The 24958-nt window shown below is 42.5% G+C and overlaps 1 protein-coding gene across 2 annotated transcripts; it reads left to right on the top strand.

Annotated features, from left to right (window-relative positions):
• Positions 1-2421: 2421 nt before the first annotated feature.
• Positions 2422-24807, top strand: LOC111967349 (peroxisome proliferator-activated receptor gamma coactivator 1-beta-like). 2 transcript variants are annotated; one of them, XM_023992298.3, is made up of 11 exons: positions 2422-2572; positions 3884-4054; positions 8046-8177; positions 11764-12742; positions 12982-13027; positions 15516-15580; positions 17988-18576; positions 19652-19727; positions 20864-20982; positions 21124-21254; positions 21456-24807. In XM_023992298.3, the coding sequence occupies exons 2-11, from the start codon at positions 3938-3940 to the stop codon at positions 21545-21547; spliced, it is 2346 nt and encodes a 781-aa protein (XP_023848066.2). In that variant the 5' UTR covers positions 2422-2572; positions 3884-3937; the 3' UTR covers positions 21548-24807. The 2 variants fall into 2 exon arrangements, with proteins under 2 accessions (XP_023848066.2, XP_070300827.1); XM_070444726.1 differs by lacking the exon at positions 2422-2572 and having other exon boundaries at positions 3961-4141.
• Positions 24808-24958: the final 151 nt, after the last annotated feature.

Here is a 24958-nt window from a genome sequence, read left to right on the forward strand (position 1 = left end):
CTGAGCAGTATGATGGCTGCGTGGTCCCATGGTGGTTATACTTCCGTACTCTTGTTTGTACAGATGAATGTGGTACCTTCAGACATTTGGAAATTGCTCCCAAGGATGAACCAGACTTGTGGAGGTCTACAATGTTTTTTCTGAGGTCTTGGCTGATTTATTTTGAGTTTCCCATGATGTCAAGCAAAGAGGCACTGAGTTTGAAGTTTGGCCTTGACATACATCCACAGGTACACCTCCAGTTGACTCAAATTATGTCAAGTAGCCTATCAGAAGCTTCTAAAGCCATAGCATCATTTTCAGGAATTTTCCAAGCTGTTTAAAGGCACAGTTAACTTCTGACCCACTGGAATTGTGATACAGTGAATTATAAGTGAAATAATCTGTCTGTAAACAATTGTTGGAAAAATTACTTGTGTCATGCGCAAAGTAGATGTCCTAACCGACTGTGCCAAACTATAGTTTGTTAACAAAGACATTTGTGGAGTGGTTGAAAAACGAGTTTTAATGACTCCAACTAAGTGTATGTAAACTTCCGACTTCAACTGTATATATATAAAATATAATATTAAAAAAAATCTAAACTTAACACGTACCAATTTTGTTTAACTCACCATCAGAACAAGTAGCACACACCACACACCACACACACACACACACACACACACAACACCACACACACAACACACACACACACACACACACACACACACGCACACACACCACACACACACACACACTCACTACTTCTCTCTCCAAGTCTTCTCCAGCTCCACTCTCACAGGCATAGCCTATTTCTGCTTCTGTCCCTCTCTTCATGAAATGTGTTTTCCATCTCTCTCCCCAGGGACTTGAGTCACACCCTTCATTCTGGCTTATTCCCCAGACCACTACCAGAGGACTGCCAGCACTGCTGCTCTGTAGTAGAATATCCCAGGTTTACTACCGAGACTGCACACTGCTGCTCTGTAGTAGAATATCCCAGGTTTACTACCAGGGACCCAGCACTGCTGCTCTGTAGTAGAATTTCCCAGGTTTACTACCAGAGGACCCCAGCACTGCTGCTCTGTAGTTGAATATCCCAGGTTTACTCCGAGAGACTACCAGCACTGCTGCTCTGTAGTAGAATATCCCAGGTTACTACCAGAGGACCCCAGCACTGCTGCTCTGTAGTAGAATATCCCAGGTTTACTACCAAGAGGACTCCAGCACTGCTGCTCTGTAGTAGAATATCCCAGGTTATCTACCAGAGGACTGCAGCAACTGCTGCTCTGTAGTAGAATATCCAGTTTACTACCAGAGGACCCCCAGCATGCTGCTCTGTAGTAGAATATCCCAGGTTTACTACCAGAGGACCCCCAGCACTGCTGCTCTGTAGTAGAATATCCCAGGTTTACTGGGGCTCATTTATCAGATGGTCTCAGTCTCGTGACTCTGGTCTGTCGTGACTCTGGTTGTCACGACTTCCGCCGAAGTCAGCCCTCTCCTTGTTCGGTGGTGTTCGGCGGTCGGACGTCACGGCTTTCTGTCACCACCGATCCATGTTTCATTTCGTTTAGTTTTGTCTGTATTACACACACTGTTTCTAATTCCCATATCATGTTCCTTATTTAACCCTCTGGCATACCTTTCTGTTTTGTCGTGATTGTTGGTGTCTTAGTGATTGTGTTGGTGTTAGTTTTTTGTATTTTCCTTATTGGATTTAGCCTGTTGTGTTATTGAGTAAAGTCGTTTGTTTTACTCTAAACTGTGTCCTTGCGCCTGACTCGCTACATCTCTGCACCCAATCGCTGACACTGGTGCATGTTTCATCACTCTGTCCATTAGTTGTAATGACGTTGCTGAGGGAGACTGTTTCTTTCATAGGGCTTTGTGTCATTGACAACCATACTCTACTGTAGTAGTCCTAGTTTGACGAGCATGTTTTAAGTAGAGGCTGCTGGCCCATTACCCTTCCTACATTACAGCTATTTGATATCATGGATATTGGTGTAATGTATATTTAATATATTCGATAAGATATCAAGATATCTTCAATGTACTGTATTTCTTAAAAGGACTTTGATCAAACAAGAGTCTAACCTGACCTTTCCTCCTCTTCACCCTCTCTCCCCCTCGGTCTCTCTCTCCTCTCTCTCTCTCACCCTCTCTCCTCCCCTCGTCTCTCTCTCCTTCTCTCTTCACCCTCTCTCCCTCCTCGGTCTCTCTCTCTCCTCCTCTTCACTCTCCTCTCCTCCCTCGTCTCTCTCTCTCCTCTTCAACCCTCTCTCCCTCCCTCGGTCTCTCTCTCTCTCTCTCTCTCTCCACCCCTCCTCCCTCGGTCTCTCTCTCCCTCTCTCTTCATCCCTCTCTCTCCTCCTCTGGTCTCTCTCTCTCTCTCTCTACAGTTCATGGGGAGGAGGAGGTCTTGCTCGACGCCTGGACGCTGACTTCCCTGACATTGACCTCTCTCAGCTGGACGCCAGCGACTTGACTCAGTCAACTGCCTCAGTGAGCTCCACTGGTGCAACGACAATGCCGAATCTCCCCTGCCTCAATCCAGTACAGCACGGGAGACCCCGAGCTCTTTGAGGTGAGACGCTCGGCCCGCGTGCTCAGGATTCCACTAGCCTGGGCCCGTATCAATCATTTTTTCAGAATAGGAGTGCTGATCTAAGATCAGTTTTGCCTTTTAGATCATAATGAATAAGATTAGATGGACAGATCCTAGATCATCACTCCTACTCTGAGATGCTTTGTAGATACAGGCCCAGATATGTTTGTTCTGTTTGTTCTGTCTTGGAAACTGATCTGGGACCAGGCTAGGATTCCACCAGGACCACCTACCTATGTATATAGAACTCCAACATAGGGACTAGAATCTTAGAAGGTGCTATCTAGAAACCTAAAACGGTTCTTTGGCGTCCCCATATGAGAACCTTTGAAGAACCCTTTTTGTTGCAGATAGAACCCTTTTGGGTTCCACGTAGAAGACCCTTTCCACAGAGGATTCTATATGGAACAAAAAAAAGGTTCTACTGGAACCAAAAAAGGGTTCTCTTATGGAACAGCCAAGAACTCCTTTGGAACCCTTCTAAATTGTAGGGTTGCAAAATGCCTGGGACTTTCAATCAATTCCCTGGTTTTCTCAGAATATCCTGGTTTGGATGATTCTGGATTTCTCTCCTGACTCCAGGAATCCTGTTTGGATGATTCTGGATTTCTCTCCTGACTCCAGGAATCCTCCAACCGGGATTTCGGGAAAACCAGGGAATTTATTGAAAGTTCACAGAATTTTGCAACCCTACATAGGACTAGACTACACAGATTATTGGTAAACTGAAGAGGCTCCAGTCTTGGTCTGTGATAAGACTGTAGACTCCCATCTAAGAATTTTTATTGATCAGACTAATGCACAGATGTCATAATGAGTTCATTAACATCACCCACCATGGTAGTGATTGAGTGAGCCGGGCCCCACCACCCAACGCTGTTGTCTAATTTACCATCCACTTGATAATAAACCCTTGTTCAGATTGATTTTAGCGGGATAGAGTAGCGATTGGATTGGGACGATCGCCTCCGGGCCTTGTTTTGGATGCCAGTGTGGAAGCCATTGATCTCCCAGCTTAGTTCATTTAACCTTCAGATGGGGGGGGTGAAACCTTGTTTACTTCCCATAGGCTGTCTCCGCTCTGTTATCATCCCACCACCAGACTCTATGCTCTTAGTGACATGGCAGCTGCTAAAACGAACAACACTGTGTATGGATGGATGGTGCTCTCAGACTACAGTAGCCATTTCAGAATTCAAATGCAGAGTGCTCTGTGTTGTAACTGACTGTGTTGTAAGTGGGTAGTAGTGTGTTCACGGATGCCCTCTCTCTCTCTCCTGCCCCCTCCAGATAGAAGATGAGAATGCAGCGCTGCTGGCTGCTCTCACAGACAGCCTGGACGGCATGGTGGAGGACGAGGAGGGGGGGCTGTCTGTTTTTCCCTCGCTGAGGGAGGGGTGCGAGGAGGACCTCCCCTTCCCTTCAGGCTCCCTGAGCCCAGAGACAGAAGCCTCGTCTCTAGTAAGAACCCTTCCTCACTGTTTAAGGTGGATTTGGATGGGCCTCTGCTCTGACTACCCCACAACATGGGTATGATAGGCAACAAAGGTCTGAATTTTTCTCATTTTGGGCTTTTCCATTCTTTTTAGCAACCACTACTTCTAATGAGAATGCTTTTTACTGGCAGGCACAGGCAGGCAACCTGGACCACAAACATGTTCTCTTAAAGAAACTGTGGCTCTCACCTCTTTTAGACCCCCCCTCCGCAGTGCATTCAGAAAGTATTCAGACCCCTAGACTTTTTCCACATTTTGTTACGTTACAGCCTTATTCTAAAATGGATTAAATCATTTCCCCCCTCATCAATATACACACAAAAAAATGGGAAAATAACATTTACATAAGTATTCAGACCCTTAGTCAGTACTTTGTCTTATTGGGTATTGTGTGTACCCCATAATAACACATTTAATTTAATATATTTTCAAATATTAAGGCTGTAACGTAACAAAATGTTGAACATGTACTTTCCGGATGCACCTAACTCTCATTCAATCTTTCTTTTTTTCTGTTCTATTTCTCTCTCACTCCTTTGCCATCTTAAAGGGGTGATATACTACTGTCATACCCATGTCTGACTCCTAGGACCCAGCCCAGCATCCTATAGCGCCAGCAGTTACACTGTGGCGCTAACCCTGTGACCCACTCTCCTCTTTTCACACTGTCCTTTGGGATGCCTCTACCCTCTCTCCCCTGCACCCCTCTCAGGAAAAACGTTTTGATTTTCAACTGTTGTCCCTATCTACTCATGCTTGCTGTGGATTGCAACAGAAAACTGGTATATTTTACAGAGAATACATTAATCAGATTTCATTACATTGGGAAACATTTGGCCAGTTGATATTCTGTGTGCTCGGATGAGCATGTAGGTAGCTCTGGTGTAATATATGCCCTCTTATTCCTCCTGTAATATGTCCTTATTCCTCCTGTAATATGTCCTTATTCCTCCTGTAATATGTCCTTATTCCTCATGTGATAAGTCCTTATCAATCCCTGTATATGCCTAATTCCTCCTGTAATATGTCTATTCCCATGCTTATCACTCCTGGATAGGTCCTTTTCCTCCTGTAATATGTCCTTATTCTCCCTAATATGTCGTTATGTCCTCCTGTAATATGTCCGTATTCCTCTGTAATATTGTCCTTATTCCTCTGTAATATGTCCTTATTCCTCCTGTAATATGTCCTATATTCTTGTCCACCCAATGAAGCAAAATCTTCCTTAATTTTCCTTAATTTGGAAACTTTGGAGCGGGTTTAAAGAGACAGAAATCCCAAATGATCAAGGCAAGGTTACAAAGGTCCTATTGGGTTACAGCGCTGAGGGAAAAAGTTATCTACATACTACATGGTCTCTACCTCAAGTCACTCTGCCTCTCAGAGATAATTACAATTACAGGAGAACAATTCAGACTCTATATATACCCACGGATGGGACATTTTTAACAAATTGATGGAAATTACCCTCATGATGTCCTTAGATAGCTTAGAATCTTAATGGGAGTTGGTATCAGTTGGTACTGATAGCAGCAATACGACAAAATGAGTCAAAACTGGTATTCTGTTTATGTTGTTGTGCATGCTAGTCATTCAGAGGTAAACGTTGTTATGCATGCTAGTCATTCAGAGGTAAACGTTGTGCATGCTAGTCATTCAGAGGTAAACATTTGTTATGCATGCTAGTCATTCAGAGGTAAACGTTGTTGGGCATGCTAGTCATTCAGAGGTAAACTTGTTGTGCATGCTAGTCATTCAGAGGTAAACGTTGTTATGCATGCTAGTCATTCAGAGGTAAACGTTGTGTGCATGCTAGTCATTCAGAGGTAAACGTTGTTTAGCATGCTAGTCATTCAGAGGTAAACGTTGTTGTGCATGCTAGTCATTCAGAGGTAAACGTTGTTGTGCATGCTAGTCATTCAAGGTAAACGTTGTTGTGCATGCTAGTCATTCAGAGGTAAACGTTGTTGTGAATGCTAGTCATTCAGAGGTAAACGTGTTGGCATGCTAGTCTCAGAGTAAACGTTGTTGTGCATGCTAGTCATTCAGAGGTAAACGTTGTTGTGCATGCTAGTCATTCAGAGGTAAACGTTGTTGTGCATGCTAGTCATTCAGAGGTAAACGTTGTTGTGCATGCTAGTCATTCAGAGGTAAACAGTTGTTGATGCTAGTCATTCAGAGGTAAACTTGTTGTGCATGCTAGTCATTCAGAGGTAAACGTTGTTGTGCATGCTAGTCATTCAGAGGTAAACGTTGTTATGCATGCTAGTCATTCAGAGGTAAACGTTGTTATGCATGCTAGTCATTCAGAGGTAAACGTTGTGTGCATGCTAGTCATTCAGAGGTAAACGTTGTTTTGGCATGCTAGTCATTCAGAGGTAAACGTTGTTGTGATGCTAGTCATTCAGAGGTTAACATTTTGTGGTGTTTTTACTGACAAATATACAGACCCATAGATAATAAGCTAGAGTAGTGGATTGATGGCCAATAAGATGTCATTATAATTCAACATCTGTTTTTAGGCAAAAAGGCCCATTTATATTTTGAAATGTGGATTAACATGGTGACACGTAACAGTCACCTCCCTGCCTGTCAGTCAGTCCCTCTCCATCCCAGTGACAGACCAGAGGATTTATTGTTGTGACCCTGGGGTAACCTTGTCGCACAGCGCATATAAGCCTGGTATAATCAACCACTCAAAGTTGGCCTTAGTGGGAGTGACCATAGAGATTCTATGGGAGTGACTTACTGAGTAAAGTATTTGTCATCATTTAATATTAGCGAATCGCATGACTGTGAGGTGTGGCTCTGTGCTTGTGGTGTGAGAATGTGTTGTGGGAGATGATTGGTTGGTTGAGTTTCTCCAGCTCTCTGCAATGGCTAACAAATGCCAAGTGTGACGTGTTGGTCCGCTAGACTCTGCGCATTTGGGCGGAAGTGTCTGGGAACGAGATTACCCTGGGGTGTCATGACTGGTTTGTGAGTGGAGGAGCAAGACTCCCTCTACTGGCAGGATCTGTAGGATCTGTAACTGCACCTGACTCCGTGTTGTTGGTGTTGGTGTGTGTGTGTGTGCTGTGTGTGTGTGTGTGTGTGTGTGTGTGTGTGTGTGTGTGTGTGTGTGTGTGTGTGTGTGTGTGTGTGTGTGTGTGTGTGTGTGTGTGTGTTGTGTGTGTATGTGTGTGTGTGTGCGAGAGGTTGTGAGCAGCAGAGAACAAGGGCTACATTGAGCCAGGCAGTGCAGGAATTGGTCCAGAGTAGAGTAGTCTTTCATGGCATGGGTGGCCTGGCGCACCAACAGTGTTTCGTACATAGAGATGGAAACCTTCAGCGCCCCTTCACTTTCCTCAATGAAACACTGAGAGGCACCATTGAAGCCCATGCTGGGTTGGCACATGCTGACAGGGATGGGCAACTCAATTAACACTGCTCTTCTCATCTATTTCATCATCTGTTTCAACATGACATATAAGACCAGTTAGTATTAACTAGCAGCCAAACATACTGGAACCAGCCACATCATTCCCTCACATCTACAGTCAGCACTCCGGTGACATCCTCAGTGTGTTCCAAAACCAGCGCAGCTTAGGGGATTGTTGTTGTAAGCAGATTTATATCATCTGATGATTTCACATGCGATGCCGCTGCCTCAATGTGTAATGAATGAAATGCGAGGGAACAAAATGCCCTTTTGAACTGCAATGCAGCATTACCTCCTGGTTGAAAAGTGACTAGGAGAGCAATAGAATCACATTTCCTTTTGATCTTATATTCACACAGCTTCCTCCTGTCAGCTTCGGTTTGAACGCTGGACGGGGGAGCAGAAAGGGAAGATGGGTTTTTGCGGCGGAATGGACCCTGTCAGGAGTGATGATACTGTATGTTCTGCTGATGGATGGATTGATTGGCAGACATGTAAATGACAGTTGTCCCAACCTATGTTCCCCTCCCTACAGCTGAAAAGGCTCCTGCTGTCCCCCCCTAACGTGCCCACGGGCCTGGAGTCACACAAAGAGGGCAGCAGTAGCAGTGTGCATCGCCATAGCAGCCGGAGCCTGCATATGAAACCTGCCAGGCCTTTGGTTAAGGTGAGTGAGTTGGAGGTCTGTGTTCTAGAATAGAGCTCTGTTTTGTAGAAAAGAGCTCTGTCTAGAATAGAGCTCTGTGTTCTAGAATAGAGCTCTGTTTTGTAGAAAAGAGCTCTGTCTAGAATAGAGCTCTGTGTTCTAGAAAAGAGCTCTGTCTAGAAAAGAGCTCTGTGTTCTAGAATAGAGCTCTGTTTTGTAGAAAAGAGCTCTGTCTAGAAAAGAGCTCTGTCTAGAATAGAGCTTTAGCAGCCCAGAATGGGTACATGGGACACGTAAAGGAAAAATCCACCCAGAACCACTCATTCCTATAAATGTTACATAACACTAATATGTGAAAACAATATTTTTTTGTGAACAAATGCTTAATTTTGTCGTTGTAATAAGGTTGGTAGCAACATGTGAAAATGGTTGTGGAAATCTATTGTAGCACAAGTCGACTACAAAATCCACAATGCAATGCTCTCTCTGTGAGCTGGCTAGCTAGCTAGGTAGCTACACACAATAATACCAAAGTCAATATCTGCATGTGAAGTAGCTAGTTAGCTGTAAAATCACCTAAACAAACTGCTCTACAATCTCACCATGTTCAACCTTCAGATCGATGTGCCTCACAGAGTGGAGTCTGACATTCGCAACAGCACCATGCAATGCACCCTGGACTGAAGAGGCAGACAAATAGGAGAAATGTGTTAGATCCTCTGTTAAATTACATTTTTCTCGAGGTAGGAATATCGATAAAAAATATGATCAATGGCTCATTCGAGACAACCTCTCGCGTTATGACAACAGCATATGTATTGAAATCTGACATGTATGGTAAATGTTTTCACAATATAAAATTCCTATTCCTATTAACTTCCAGTGTAGTGAGAGTTTACTACTTTATCGCAATGCTACGTCATACCAGCTGTATTTCAGCCTGCTTGAACGGCAATTGCTCAGATACACATGAAAACATGAAATGACCCCGGGAATCGAACGTCGCTTGGAGATGCACAAAAACAATACAACATTCAAAATGGGTGAATCTTTACTTTAATAAAGAGAGAGAGAGCGGATGCATAGGCCACACGACAGGAAAGGCTTTCTATATTATGACCCTTAGTTCTATACTATGACCCGTAGTTCTATACTATGACGCTTAGTGCTGTATTATGACCCTTAGTGCTATATATATTGACCTGACTGCTATACTATGACCCTTAGTTTTATATTATAACACTTAGTTCTATATTATGACCTTTAGTTCCAAATTATGATCCTTAGTGCTATACTATGACCCTTAGTTCTATATTATGACCCTTAGTTTTAGATTATGACCCTCAGTTCTATATTATGACCCTCAGTTCTATATTATGACCCTCAGTTCTATATTATGACCCTTAGTGCTATATTATGACCCTTAGTGCTATGCTATGTCCCGTAGTTTTATATTATGATCCTTAGTTCTATATTATGACCCTTAGTTCTATACTATGACCTTTATTTCTATATTATGATCCTTAGTGCTATGCTATGTCCCGTAGTTCTATATTATGATCCTTAGTTCTATATTATGACCCTTAGTTCTATACTATGACCTTTATTTCTATATTATGATTCTTAGTGCTATGCTATATCCCGTAGTTCTATATTATGATCCTTAGTTCTATACTATGACCCTTAGTGCTATATTATGACCCTTAGTTTTATACTAAGCCTGTGTTTTATCATATATTACCCCTGTCCTGTCCAATCCTGTTCTTGCTTTTCAGTTCTGGTTTGCCGGGGCCAAAGCATGTGACATCTTTGAGTGACAGATGGCTGCAGATATACACTTGGAACGTTCGTATGCGGCAGGTAGCGTAGTGATTAGAGAGGGAAGCCAGGACCGGAGGGTTTGCCATTTAGAATCTCGTGTCTGGTGGGAACAAATCTGTCATGAGGTGAGCTGGTAACCAGAGTGCTGTTGGTATCAGATCCTAGATGCCATTTTGCCATAGAGCAATGCATTCAACCCCTACACAACAACTGCTCCACGGGCACCCAGTGTGGCAGCCCCCTGCTCCAACCTGTATGTGTCTTTTGGAGGTTGGGATAAAGAAGTCAAATTTCAGTTGGACCTTGTGTACAATTAATATGCATAAAGTGATTATAATCTTAATTCATATGAGGGGGGGGGGGTTGTATAACTTTGGCAAATTGTCACAATCACAAAGAAGGGTCTCTGTTGGTTTTGGTTGCTCATGAGTTGTTTACTCTGTTACGGTATGTAGTCATGAGTTGTTCACACTGTACGGCATTCAAAATGTAACGAGTACTTTTTAGGTGTCAGGGAAAATGTATGGAGTAAAAAGTATAGTATTTTCTTTAGGAATGTAGTGAAGTAAAAGTTGTCAAAAGTAAAAATAGTCAAGTTAAGTACAGATACCAAAATAAATTACTTAAGTAGTACTTGAAAGTATTTTTACTGAAGTACTTTACTGGAAATAATTTCCACTCTGCCACGTAGGGCTGCACGATAATGGCAAATAATCGAGGACTTATTTTTAACCAAATGTTGCAATTGCGGTTTGACTTGCGAATTAGAGCAAAACTGTTGGAATCATGGAAGTAGAATGACTATTCTAATTGTATAGTTAGAATATAATAGTGGGCACTTTGAATACAGTGTTTTTTGAGATGACGACAAATTAAAGTGCCAGGGAGGAGTTATTGTGACAGGATAGGAAATAAAGTGTTGATAAGTGTTTCCTAGGGGACCCTATAAGCTTTGGCTACATTGCATGTTTTCTCTTAGCTACTTCATGTAGCTAACATATTCTTGCTTTGCATATTCCTCTTTGATTTAGAAGATACTGTTGCACAAACAGCACACTGATTTAGGTCTACACCATCACTGGTATTATCAGGCTGTATTAGCTAGCTACGTTTGCTCTTACTCAGTACATTTATTAGCAAGCTAGCTATTAGCATTAGCGGCTAACAATTAGCGTATCACAATTAGCGTATCACAAGAATTAAGGCAACTTACTAATAAAAGACAAACTAGCTGTTTGCTGATGTAAGAATCACAAACTAATAGTGTCATTATAGAACGCTAGTGGATTTATAGTAAGAAGCAAAGTGAAAAGAGCATTGTTGTCATCAACATTGTTGCATGTGCTGCATTGACAAAGTAGACTGAACGTAAGTGTCTGGTGGTTGAGGAACGTCAAATGCGCTCCTTGAGTGATAGGCGTGGCTAGGTCTGTGTGGAAAGTGGCACGGAGAGAAAGAGCGGAGAGAGATGACTCAAGTAGCAAAGTAAACTATCAAAATTGACATTACACATGGCGTATCACATTTAACAAACCAAACATTCAAATAGCGGTATAGAAGGTAAAAACCCAAACCGGTCCCTACATCAATACCGGTATATTGTAAAATATGGTATATCGCCCAGCCCTAGTATGTAGTCATGACTTGTTCACGCTGTACGGTATGTAGTCATTGACTAGACGTAGAAGTCATTCCTTAATCTCTTGGATCATGCCGTGCACAGAGACTCACCAAGGTCATGTTTGTAGGTAGTAACCCATCTCTTTCTCTCTGTTTCTTTCTGCAGCGTGAAAGCACACATCATGAGCGTAAGCCCCGAGCGGTGAGACCAGCTGGACGTCTGTGCACAGAGCTCCACCGGCACCTCACCACCACACAGGAGGCCGAGGACACTCCTTCAGCTGACACAGAGGAGGACGGGGAGGAGGAGGAAGATGATGACGAGGAGGACAGTGAGTCCGAGGAGGAAGAAGACGAGGAGGAGACCTCGAGCAGTGAGGGTGAAAGCGCCACCCCGCCTGAGCCCTCCAAGCCTCAGTTCTCCTCGGAGAAAGAACTGCACTCTGTGGTGGAGCTTATCAAGTACATGCACACATACTGCCTCCCCATGCGCAAGCAGGCCATCTGGGAGCGCAAGGAGCGCGAGTGCCCAGGCCAGGTACGCAGGGCCAGGCCTGAGTACCCTCCTGCTCGTATCTCCCCAAACTGTCACAAGGCTGCAACCCAGGCCCAGATCTGCGCCCCTCGGCCGCGCCTCGCCTTCACACGCAGACGGGAGTTCAAAGCCAACTCTCTTCTGCGCGAACTGCTCGAAGCGGTCAAATCCTTTGACATGAGCAAGCCTTACAGACTCCACAGCCCCCCCTACACCCATAACAGAGGAGCTATCCCAAAACCAACGCAGGACAGAAAGATTGAGACCCCCAGTCCGGCTGCCCGTTCAACCAAACCAGTGCTTAGAAAAGACTCCGAGAGCGACAGGTCCCTAGAAGCCCCGAAGAGCCCCGATCTGGAGGACGCGTCTTTCTCTGTCCGCCGCTCCCGCAGGCTCGCCTCTTTCCCCAGCCGCTTCGCCAAGAAGGTGTGTGCGGGCCGGATGAGGGTGGAGCCTGTGTCGGGAGCCGGGCACCTTGGCGAGGAGGACATGGCGGTCAAACACCCCATGGGACACGACCTGGAGAAAGACACCACCACCCCTAACAACAGTACTTCTTCCCAAACCACGGCAGACGCAGCGGAACCCGATAACATCTGCTGTCAAAACGGTAAGGAAGATGAAGTCCTAAGCTCTCTACACCAATCCTGTTGTGTCAGTCCACATGACTCCATCATGCAGCATCTTTCTTAAATTTGACGTGAATGAAAAATAAAGAGCCCCAGCATTGTTACACAGCATGCTAAGCAAAAGGCTATTTCTACACCTGCTAGATCTGCTGTGGTGTTCTCTGACCATGCATGTAATCATTGGTACCATTGACTCTTTCTGTTGTTTTCCTTATTGCAGTGAAACGCAGCTGCCTCTGTCTGCCGCTGACTCCCATATCTACAGGGTTTGTTTTCCATACTATATTCCTATACACTACAACACATACAGTTGAAGTCTGGAGTTTACATACACCTTAGCCAAATATGTTGAAACTCAGTTTTTCACAATTCCTGACATTTAATCCTATTTTAATCCTATATTCCTATATTCCCTGTCTTAGGTCAGTTAGGATCGCCACTTTATTTTAAGGATGTGAAATGTCAGAATAATAGTAGAGATAATGATTTATTTCAGCTTTTATTTATTTCATCACATTCCCAGTGGGTCAGAAGTTTACATACACTCAATTAGTATTTGGTAGCATTGCCTTTAAATTGTTTAACTTGGGTCAAACGTTTCGGGTAGCCTTCCACAAGCTTCCCACAATAAGTTGGGTGAATTTTGTCCCAATCCTCCTGACAGAGCTAGTGTAACTAAGTCAGGTTTGTAGGCTCCTTGCTCGCACACTCTTTTTCAGTTTGCCCACATATTTTCTATAGGATTGAGGTCAGGGCTTTGTGATGGCCACTCCAATACCTTGACTTTCTTGTCCTTTGGAAGTATGCTTGGGGTCATTGTCCATTTAGAAGACCCATTTGCGACCAAGCTTAATTCTTGACTGATGTCTTGAGATGTTGCTTCAATTATCCACATAATTTTTCTTTCCTCATGAAGCCATCTATTTTGTGAAGTGCACCAGTCCCTCCTGCAGCAAAGCACCCCCACAACATGATGCTGCCACCCCGTGCTTCACGGTTGGATGGTGTTCTTCGGCTTGCAAGTCTCCCCCCTTTTCCTCCAAACATAGCGATGGTCATTATGGCCAAACAGTTCTATTTTTGTTTCATCAGACCAGAGGACATTTCTCCAAAAAGTACGATCTTTGTCCCCATGTGCAGTTGCAAACCATAGTCTGGCTTTTTTTATGGCGGTTTTGGAGCAGTGGTTTCTTCCTTGCTGAGCGGCCTTTCAGGTTATGTCGATATAGGACTCGTTTTACTGTGGATATAGATACTTTTATACCTGTTTCCTCCAGCATCTTCACCAGGTCCTTTGCTGTTGTTCTGGGATTGATTTGCACTTTTCACGCCAAAGTACGTTCATCCCTAGGAGACAGAACGTGTCTCCTTCCTGAGCGGTATGACGGCTGTGTGGTCCCATGGTGTTTATACTCGCGTACTATTGTTTGTACAGATGAATGTGGTATCTTCAGTCGTTTGGAAATTGCTCCCAAGGATGAACCAGACTTGTGGAGGTCCACAATTTTTTTCTGCGGTCTTGGCTGATTTCTTTTGATTTTCCCATGATGTCAAGCAAAGAGACACTGAGTTTGAAGGTAGGCCTTGAAATACATCCACAGGTACGCCTCCAATTGACTCAATTGATGTCAATTAGCCTATCAGAAGCTTCTAAAGCCATGACATCATTTTCTGAAATTTTCCAAGCTGTTTAAAGGCACAGTCAACTTAGTGTATTTAAACTTCTGACCCACTGGAATTGTGATACAGTGAATTATAAGTGAAATAATCTGTCTGTAAACAATTGTTGGAAAATGACTTGTGTCATGCGCAAGTAGATGTCCTAACGAACTTGCCAAAACTATAGTTTGTTAACAAGACATTTGTGGAGTGGTTGAAAAACGAGTTTTAATGACTCCAACCTAAGTGTATGTAAACTTCCGACTTCAACTGTATACTGCTAGCCCATCTGTCCAGAGTCAAGTAATCACAAAGCTCTTTTTAATGTTCACTTCTGAAACTCTTCCATGTGTAAAATTACTGTGATGTTCTGTGGTTCCCAGAGAGTTTGTTGCTTCTTTGTAGACTCTGTAATATCCCCAAAGCACTCCACAAAAGCCTTTCATGGTAACACAGATCCCAAATAGCCCTCAATAGGAGACGTAGCTTGTACTGTAATACCAATCACAGACGGCTGTAAAGAAAAACATGACAGGATAAAGGGAATGCTCACATACACAATGAAAATGTAATACAAACTTCAAACGTAAACCTTCATAAACCCTACTAAGCCCTCATAAACCATACTAAACCCTCATAAACCCTACTAACCTCTCATAACCCCTACTAAACCCTCATAAACTATACTAAACCCTCAAACTATACTAAACCCTCAAACTATACTAAACCCTCATAAACCCTACTAAACCCTCATACACCCTACTAAAACCTCATAAACCCTACCAAACCATCATAATCCCTTACAAACCCTCATAAACCCTACCAAGCCCTCAAAAACCCTACCAAACATCATAAACCCTACTAAACCCTCATAAACCCGCATAGCACCTTAAGAAATCCTAAAGAAACATCATTCAGCACTCAGCAGTATCCTTTGTCCCCCACCCCCTTTACCTCTACTCCAACTCCCACACCCCTTCCCCTGGCCTTGATGATGACTCTGTAATCTTTCTTCCTCCGTCTCTCTCTCTCTCTCTCTCTGTCTCCCTCTCTCAATTCAATTAAAGTAAATCTCTCTCTCATCCCCATGATCAGAGATACCCAGTATGCCAACAAGCCCTTTGAGCAGACTCTCAGCGTGGACCTGTGTGGCACAGCAGGTAATGTTGGGGCTTTGAGTCAGTGTTGATCATTGTGACATATTTTACACCTTGACTTCACGAGACTGGATGAGAGCAGGATTTTGGATGTATATCCTATTGTGTCTGTCAGAAGTAGCATAGTACTGTAACATAATGTACTGTAGACCAGTGTATCTGGTGTAGATATAGTACTGTAACATAATGTACTGTAGACCAGTGTATCTGGTGTAGATATAGTACTGTAACATAATATACTGTAGACCAGTGTATCTGTGTAGAATAGTACTGTATGATAATGTACTGTAGATATACGTATGTAACATAATGTACTGTAGACTATAGATATAGTATTGTAACAATGTATTGTAGACTGTAGATCATAGTACTGTACATAATGTACTGTAGACCAGTGTATCTGGTATAGATATAGTACTGTAACATAATGTCTATAGACCTAGTGGTAAATCTGGTAATAGATATAGTACTGTAACATATTGTACTGTAGACTGTAGATATAGTACTGTAACATAATGCACTGTAGACTGTAGATATAGTACTGTAACAATGTACTGTAGACTGTAGATATAGTATGTAACAATGTACTGTAAGACTGTAGATATAGTACTGTAACATAATGTACTGTAGACTGTAGATATAGTCTGTAACATAATGTACTGTTAGACGTTAGATATAGTACTGTAACATTGTACTGTAGACTGTAGATATAGTACTGTAACATAATGTACTGTAGACTGTAGATATAGTACTGTAACAATGTACTGTAGACTGTAGATATAGTACTGTAACATAATGTACTGTAGACTGTAGATATAGAATGTAACATAATGTAGACTGTAGATATAGTACTGTAACATATTGTACTGTAGACGTAGATATAGTACTGTAACATAATGTACTGTAGACTGTAGATATAGTACTGTACAATGTACTGTAGACTGTAGATTAGTACTGTAACATAATGTACTGTAGACGTAGATATAGTACTGTAACATAATGTACTGTAGACTGTAGATATAGTACTGTAACATATGTACTGTAGACTGTAGATATAGTACTGTAACATAATGTACTGTACGTACTGTAGATATAGTACTGTAACATAATGTTATGTGATATGTACTGTAAACATATGTACTGTAGACTGTATATAGTACTGTACATAATGAACTGTAGACTGTAGATATAGTACTGTAAAACAATGACTGTAGACTGTAGATATAGTACTGTAACATAATGTCTGTGCTGGTGTATCTGGTATATGATATAGTACTGTAAACATAATGTATGGTAGATATATAGTACTGTAACTGTACTGTAGATATAGTACTGTAAACATAATGTGCTGTAACATATAGTACTGTAAATAATGTACTGTAGATATAGTACTGTAACATAATGTACTGTAGACAGTAGATATAGTATGTAACATAACTGTTGGTAACCGGTGTATCTGGTATATGATATATCCTGTAAACTATGTACTGTAGATATTAGGTACATAATGTTGTAATATAGTATTGTAACATAATGTACTGTAGAATATAGTACTGTAACATAATGTACTGTAGATAAAGTATTGTAACACTACTGTACTGTAGATATAGTACTGTATATAATGTACTGTAGATATAGTATTGTAACATAATGTAACTATAGACTGTAGATATAGTACTGTAACATAATGTACTGTAGAATATAGTACTGTAAACATAATGTACTGTAGATAATATCAGTAACATAGTCTGTAATATAGTAATGTAACATAATGTACTGTAGAGCGCATGTAGATAGTAGTACTGTAACATAATGTACTGTAGACTGTAGATATAGTACTGTAACATAATGTACTGTAACATAATGTACTGTAGATATAGTGTGACTAACAGCTCAGTAGTAGAGTGGTAGAGGAGAGGGGAAATGTATTTGTATTGTATTGGAAAGAGCATGACTTCACTCTATTCCTGGGTAAATGTCATCTTGACAGGGCTAATTTGCTTCCATAGCTACCTGGGTAGCAGAGAAAACAGATATTACAATGCAGTGACTGCCACTGATATTGTCCTCAAAATCCATAACGTTTAACAATTGAAAGTTAAATATTCTGTCAAAATCAATAGGAGATTGTGTGCCTGTCTTGTGCCATAACAAAGATGCTGTGTTACTGTAATGTTTACGATGTAACAGCATCAAAGCAATTTGTTCTATTAGGAAAGCCGTTGAAAGACAGCTATTCTGCAATGTCGCTGTCATAACCAGACAGTTACTCAGTTCAGTAACAGATTGTACAACCAGTAACAGTTGATCATTAACATTCACTGTCTGTGAATCGTTGATGTTTCTCTGATGTTAACCCGTCAGAGCTGTATGAAACCACATGACTTATGAGAGTGGCGTGTGTTTTCAGGCCTCACCCCTCCCACCACCCCCCCTCACAAGCCTGTGGAGGACGAGCTTTTCAAGCCTGAGGGGAAAGGAGAGTCGAAGGGTTCTTGGCTCACCCGGGCCAACTCCCGCAAGTTCCCCAAGCAGACCGAACTCTACGCTCAGCTCCGCAAGATGGGCCAGGCCAGCGATGCAGATCCCAAAGTCCACCAGACATTCGGAGACCACGACTACTGCCTGCTGAGCCTGGGGGAGCGTCGGAAGAGAACCGCCGCCATGCTGTCCCACTCTCTGTTCGGACGCTCTTCTTCTGAGGGGCCAGAGCCTAAGGGGGAAAGGGCGCTGGGCGGCGAGAGCTATGGACATCAGCGTGAAGACAAACTATTCTCCAAGGTACCAGAGTACCTGAGTAACGGTACCAGGGCTGACGGCAAGGGGGACGGGCGGAGGGCGACCGCGGCATCACACCAATCAGGATCGCCCCATGCTATATCACCCCACAAGTCAGATGAAGAGGGGGAGCGCTCCTCCCTCTGCTCCCGCTCTCCCTCCCCCATCCTCCACTCCAGCTTCTGCCAGCCCCACTCCCCTAGCAGTAAGCCTGACATCAGGTGAGAATATAAACCACAGATATAAGGATTTACATTAGTAAAATATGTCTAGTGAGATCTATCTCTCTTCAATATCAGATTTGCAACTTTTCTGTTTACACTAGACTTGGATGTGGTGTTGCCCAAGCCACATTCCTGCCTCGTGTGTGTGTGTGTGTGTACCGTAAATACATACCGTAAATACCGGGGTATATAGACAAACCAAATAAGAATAGCAATTCAAACTATACAGGAGCTTCTCATATCAACCATATTGCATGTAGTGTTGCACACTTGATTAATGCAATGATTCACAAATGTGAGGATATTTTAAGCCTTTCATTTTCAATTTGGCTAACAGTAAAAATGCTGTCTACGTTTATTAAGGTTATTCCTGCAGGGACATGTGGGAGATGTATGTGGTAGATGTCTACCTCCGGAGGTAGTGTGGGAGACATCTCTTAAACGTCCAATGCATCTGCTGTGTCTCAATATCAAATCATTTCTGGGTAACAATTAAGAGCCTTACTGTGATTATTTTCAAATCAAATTGTTTAAAAAAAGAAATGAAACGAAAATAGCTTCTTAGCAAAGAGCAATTTCTCAAGCAATAATTACTAGGAGTGGGGAGGGGAAAACTGAAAATGATCTGTTATTGGCAGATAGGTATGGAACTCTGTTTCTTATTGGTCAATAAACTATTTTACCACCTGGTGATGTCACCAGGCAGGCCAAAACTCCATCCCATCAAAACAGGCTGAAATTTCAGGCGGCCTTTTCAAACAGCTCTTACACTAAAAGAGCATTATCACCAGTTTCACAGTATTATTCCAACCTCATAGTGTGGAAATATATATAAAATACATGAAAATAAAGTGTTTGACTGCACTGGGCCTTTAAAGAGAGATTTGAATCTAGATCAGACTCTTTACACTAACCTGGTTTGAGTCATCAAAATAGTGTAGTGTAAAGAGTCCCTGATCATTCTGATTAGCAGTCAGCCAGGAGTACTGTGGCTCTTCTCATTGTTATGTGACCTCAGGTTCTTCCATTCGCTCCTGTCTAATATCTCTGCCTTGTGTCTCTCTCTCCTCAGCTGTGAGAACTCTGAAACGTGCCACGGAGACAAGCAGGGAAACAAAATCTCCAAGTCTGGGATTCAAATTGACGAGGTAAACACCAGTTATTCCATTATGAGTTTTGACAAAGTCATACAACCCTGTTATGTATACTGAATAAAAATATAAATGCAACATGTAAAGTGTTGGTCCCATGTTTCATGAGCTGAAATGAATTTATTTCAATTGACTGATTTTCTGCTATGAACTGTAACTCAGTAAAATGTTAAATTGTTGCATGTTGCATTTCTATTTTTATTGAGTATATACACTGTGACTCCGGGATGCCGGCCTTCTAGGCAGAGTTGCAAAGAAAAAGCCGTATCTCAGACTGGCCAATAAAAAGAAAATATTAAGATGGGCAAAAGAACACAGTCACTGGACAGAGGAACTCTGCCTAGAAGGCCAACATCCCGGAGTCGCCTCTTCACTGCTGACGTTGAGACTGGTGTTTTGCGGGTACTATTTAATAAAGCTGCCAGTTGAGGACTTGTGAGGCGTCTTTTTCTCAAAATGTACTTGCCTTGTTGCTCAGTTGTGCACCGGGGCCTCCCACTCTTCTTTCTCTTCTGGTTAGAGCCAGTTTGCGCTGTTCTGTGAAGGGAGTAGTACATAGCGTTGTACGAGATCTTCAGTTTCTTGGCAATTTCTTGCGTGGAATAACCTTAATTTCTCAGAACAAGAATAGACTGACGAGTTTCAGAAGAAAGGTCTTTGTTTCTGGCCATTTTGAGCCTGTAATCGAACCCACAAATGCTGATACTCCAGATACTCAACTAGTCTAAAGAAGGCCAGTTTTATTGCGTCTTTAATCAGTACAACAGTTTTCAGCTGTGCTAGCATAATTTCCAATGGGTTTTCTAATGAACAATTAGCCTTTTAAAATGCTAAACTTGGATTAGCTAACACAACGTTCCATTGGAACACAGGAGTGATGGTTGCTGATAATGGGCCTCTGTACGCCTTAAACAAATAAGCTGTTATCAGCTATAATTATTATTTACAACATTAACAATGTCTGCACTGTATTTCTGTTATTTTAATGGACAAGAAATGTTATTTTCTTTCAAAAAATAGGACATATCTAAGTGACCCCACATTTTTTAATAGTAGTGTATGTGTGAAGTAGGCGTGCTTTGCCACTGTAGCAAGTGTCTTGTTCTGACGGTTACCATGGTGTCGTTGCCTAGGACAACTGCCAAGTGTTCTACATTCACAACCTGCCGAGCAGCGTCACACAAACTATGCTGCGCAAACGCTTCGAGGCCTTTGGCGACCCAGAGGACTGCAAAGTCATCACCAAAAACGAGTAGGTCCTTTTAATCTGCCTGCCTTGCCTGTCTGCCTGGCCTGTCTGCCTATCTGCCTGCCTGGCCTGTCAGCCTGAAACGCAACTTTCTGTCTTTGTGTGTGTGTGTGTGTGTGTGTGTGTGTCCGTGTGTGTCCATAGGGAACGCTGTGGAGTCATCAAGTTTCGTCAAGCGCCCAGTGGCCAGCAGATCCAGCACAGACGAGAGCCGCTCTTCCAGAACAGAGGGGGTGGCATGCACAGGCTCAGCAGGAAGAGATACATTGATCTGGGTATGCAGAGAGACAGTCAAAACATGTTATACAGCCAAAGTATAGTCAAAACATGAATGTCAAATGTTGTTAAGGAGTATGAACTGTTGGCAGTGCTAAGATACTTCATGTGTAGTATATATTTCTCTCTCTCTGTAACATTGATGTAATGGAGTTGGATGTAGCCATGATGACTGTTCTAACAGAGCTTTTTCTGTCCAGACGAAGCGGGACCAGGGCCGGTAAAGAGCAAGTATGACGCCCTGGACTTTGACACCCTGCTGAAGGAGGCCCAGAAGAGCCTGCATCGCTGACGGTGACTCGGCTGGCCTCGCCTTAGAACCCCCGAACCACCCCCAGACTTGCCTCAGTACCTCAACCAAGGCACCTCGTCATGTTTACATTTTTAACATTGGAATAAGAAACGGACCTTGTCTCTTTCGACTGAGGATACTACTAGCAGGGGTTGGAGGGATGGAGGAAAAAGCAACCAAACAACATAGAAACTCTCTGAACACAAAAGCTGCTTCCTGTCTGTGTTCATGACTTATTTGTGACTCGTCGTCGCCCCATTGGGAGTGGGCGTGCAGGCGGGCGAGACCTTTGTAGCAAACGTTTCTCCCTCCGTTGGTCATTGTGGTGTGTGTGTGTGTCTGCGTGTGTGTCGTATTTTTGTACCCCCTTGGTTACTACTGGTGCAACTGCAAGCTCAGCTGTATTGGCCGTTACGTCGTACAGTATATAACGAGCCTGCTCTATATTAGCAAACTTGTGGATGTTAAAACTATGTGTGTTATGACATAAAATACAAAAGCAGAAAAATAATTTTAATAACTTAAAAGAGTTTACAAATCGAAAATGAAAAGAAAAAATCTTGTTTTATGTCATTTTAGTGCTTCCTTAATTTAATCTATGCACTCTTAACGAGGTAATAATGTTTCTTCTCTCGACTTGTACTCTGCCATGCTATTGACTGCTTTACTCTGAAGGTTCCCACTGCTGAAGAGATAGACACAACCTGCTAACACAGCGTTTTCCAAACTCGGTCCTGGGGCCCCCCCTGGGTGCACGTCTAGATTTTTGCTCTAGCACTACACAGCTGATTCAAATAACCAACTCATCATCAAGCTTTGATTATTTGAGTCATCTGTGTAGTGCTATGGCAAAACCCAAAACGTACACCCAGGGGGGCCCAGGATCGAGTTTGGGAAACGCTGTGCTAACACTAATCTAGGATGGCAGTCACTTCCTATCCTGCCAACACATAAATGGGGTTATGACAACCAATGCTATTATGTCATGAAGTAAAGTTCAAGGCATTTTTACCCTATGAAAACTCACTCACTCTCAGAAGAAAATCACAAAATCCATCGTAGCCAATTCTCTGCACTGTTTGTACTGTTGGAACATGTGAATCAGTCAGTAAGTCAACTTATTCAAGCACAGAGTAGAATCAGACATTTACTACAAGTTCCAGATATACCCTAAACTATAGTAATGGAATGTACACCTGAATGATCTGAATGTAGAGCCCCTGCCTGAATCCAAATTATTATTATTAGGATTATTGTTATTATATGAATCCAAGTCTCTGTATTATTTAATAGAGCTCTAATGCAGCCTGTGTCTTTTGTGATGCAGCCAGCAGTGTAGCTGAGGGAGAGAGAGTCCGAGGCTCACCGTACAGGGGAACTACCTCTGTATCTGCTGATGGTAGAGGTAATACTACCATTAACACCTGAGAAAGAGAGGGGTGGTGGGATATCAACTCTGTTGAAGTCTGTTGAAATTTCCCAGAGGTATGGATGGTACAACATCAGTCAAGCGCGTCAACCCCATTTGCTCTTCTTCCCTTTCCTTCCCTCTCCTTCCCTCTTACCTCTCCTCCTTCCCTCTCTGTCCCTCTTCCCTCTCCTTCCCTCTTCCCTCTCCTTCTCTCTCCTTCCCCCTCCTTCCCTCTTCCCTCTCCTTCCCTCTTCCCTCTCCTTCCCTCTCCTTCCCTCTCTTTCCCTCTTCCCTCTACTTCCCTCTTCCTTCTCCTTCCCTCTCTATCCCTATTCCCTCTTCTTCTCTCTTCCCTTTCCTTCCCTCTTCTTCTCGGGTTCTCTCTCCCACTTTTTACTCTCTATCTTCCTTCTACTCTGAAACACTTGTTTACTTCTCCCAAGCTCTCTGATAGGTGAAGGAGGTCAGCTTGGTTTTCCCGCTAAATCTCCCACTTCTCACCTCGTGGCAAAAAACTCGAAATAGATTGTGTGTCAGTTGTTAGAGCCAGTCTCGACCGTGTATCCAATGTGTACCTGAGTGAGTCGTCTGTCTGTGTCTCGTGTTTGGGTGAGCGCTGCCATCACTGGGGATCCCAGGGGGACCCATGGCCCTCTGGTGTGCTGGGAGACTGAAGACCTCTTCTCTCCCCCTCTTTTTCTTGTTTTCTTAAAGGACCAGGTCCCCCTGTCCTCCGGTCCCTCAATACTGTGCAGCCTTTCTGTGTGTGGGCATGGGGCCTCGCGCTGCCCCAGCCTTGGCAAACCCCCTTTCCTTTTTTCTAAGGTTTTATCCCTCTCTCTCTACCCCACATTTATCTCATCTCCTCCTCTTTACCACATGAAGCTGAATGTTTACATCACTGAATTCTCCTTCCACTTTATTAGAGCGCACACTAAGTACAAAGACGCCTTATTCCGTGTTAGAGAGTATCCTATCAGGATATGCCTTCTTGGCTTACCCTAGAAGGTGTACTGAATTTTTTTTATGACAATTTAGTGCAATACATACTGATTGAGAAATGAGTTGTCATCTGAAAAACCCCGTACTAATCAATAGAAGAAAAGCTGAAAGAGTATTTGTGCTTAGTATGTATACTACTAAACAGTGAGAGAATGTGCAGGTTTACACAATACAATATATATGATATAATATGTGTATATATGATATAATATGTGTATATATGATATAATATGTGTACATAGCACTATGTCTAGTGTAAACATGAAATGTGTCGTTGTGTCTATACAGCGTGCATTATAAAGGTGGTGGGTCACGATCGCAAATCAGACTGGCAAGGATAAACTGTTTAAAGATGCAAGGTTGAACAATACAGGGAGTCATTTATGCTGAAATGACTTGACTCAAGGCAAACACTGTTGTATAAAGTTATCCCTTTAGATATGCTAAGGTTTGATTTCTTTTTTTTAATGACAAAATATTTTTGATGATTTTTCTTTTTTTTTAAACGGCAATTGAGATGCAATACATATATCTATGAGATTGGAAGGAGTTATTTCAGTGGATGGTTGTTAAAATTGACAGGAATTGAAGGAGTTATTTCAGTGGTTGGTTGTAAATATGACAGGAATTGGAAGGAGTTATTTCAGTGGTTGGTTGTTAAAATATGACAGGAATTGGAAGGAGTTATTTCAGTGGTTGGTTTGTTAAAATATGACAGGATTGGAAGGAGTTATTTCAGTGGTTGGTTGTTAAAATATGACAGGAATTGGAAGGAGTTATTTCAGTGGTTGGTTGTTAAAATATGACAGGAAATGGAAGAGTTATTTCAGTGGTTGTTGTTAAAATATGACAGGAATGGAAGGAGTTATTTCAGTGGTTGGTTGTTAAAATATGAACAGGAAATGGAAGGAGTTTTCAGTGGTTGGTTGTTAAATATGACAGGAAATGGAAGGAGTTATTTCAGTGGTTGGTTGTTAAAATATGACAGGAATTGGAAG

Source organism: Salvelinus sp. IW2-2015, linkage group LG8 (assembly GCF_002910315.2).
Source record: "Salvelinus sp. IW2-2015 linkage group LG8, ASM291031v2, whole genome shotgun sequence".
Lineage (NCBI taxonomy): Eukaryota > Metazoa > Chordata > Actinopteri > Salmoniformes > Salmonidae > Salvelinus > Salvelinus sp. IW2-2015.

Coding starts and splice junctions, on each gene's coding strand:
- LOC111967349 (XM_023992298.3), top strand. CDS start 3,938: ATGGTGGAGGACGAGGAGGGGGGGCTGTCTGTTTTTCCCTCGCTGAGG. Junction 8,178..11,763: donor CTGCCAGGCCTTTGGTTAAG/GTGAGTGAGTTG, acceptor TTCTTTCTGCAG/CGTGAAAGCACACATCATGA. Junction 15,581..17,987: donor GGACCTGTGTGGCACAGCAG/GTAATGTTGGGG, acceptor GTGTGTTTTCAG/GCCTCACCCCTCCCACCACC.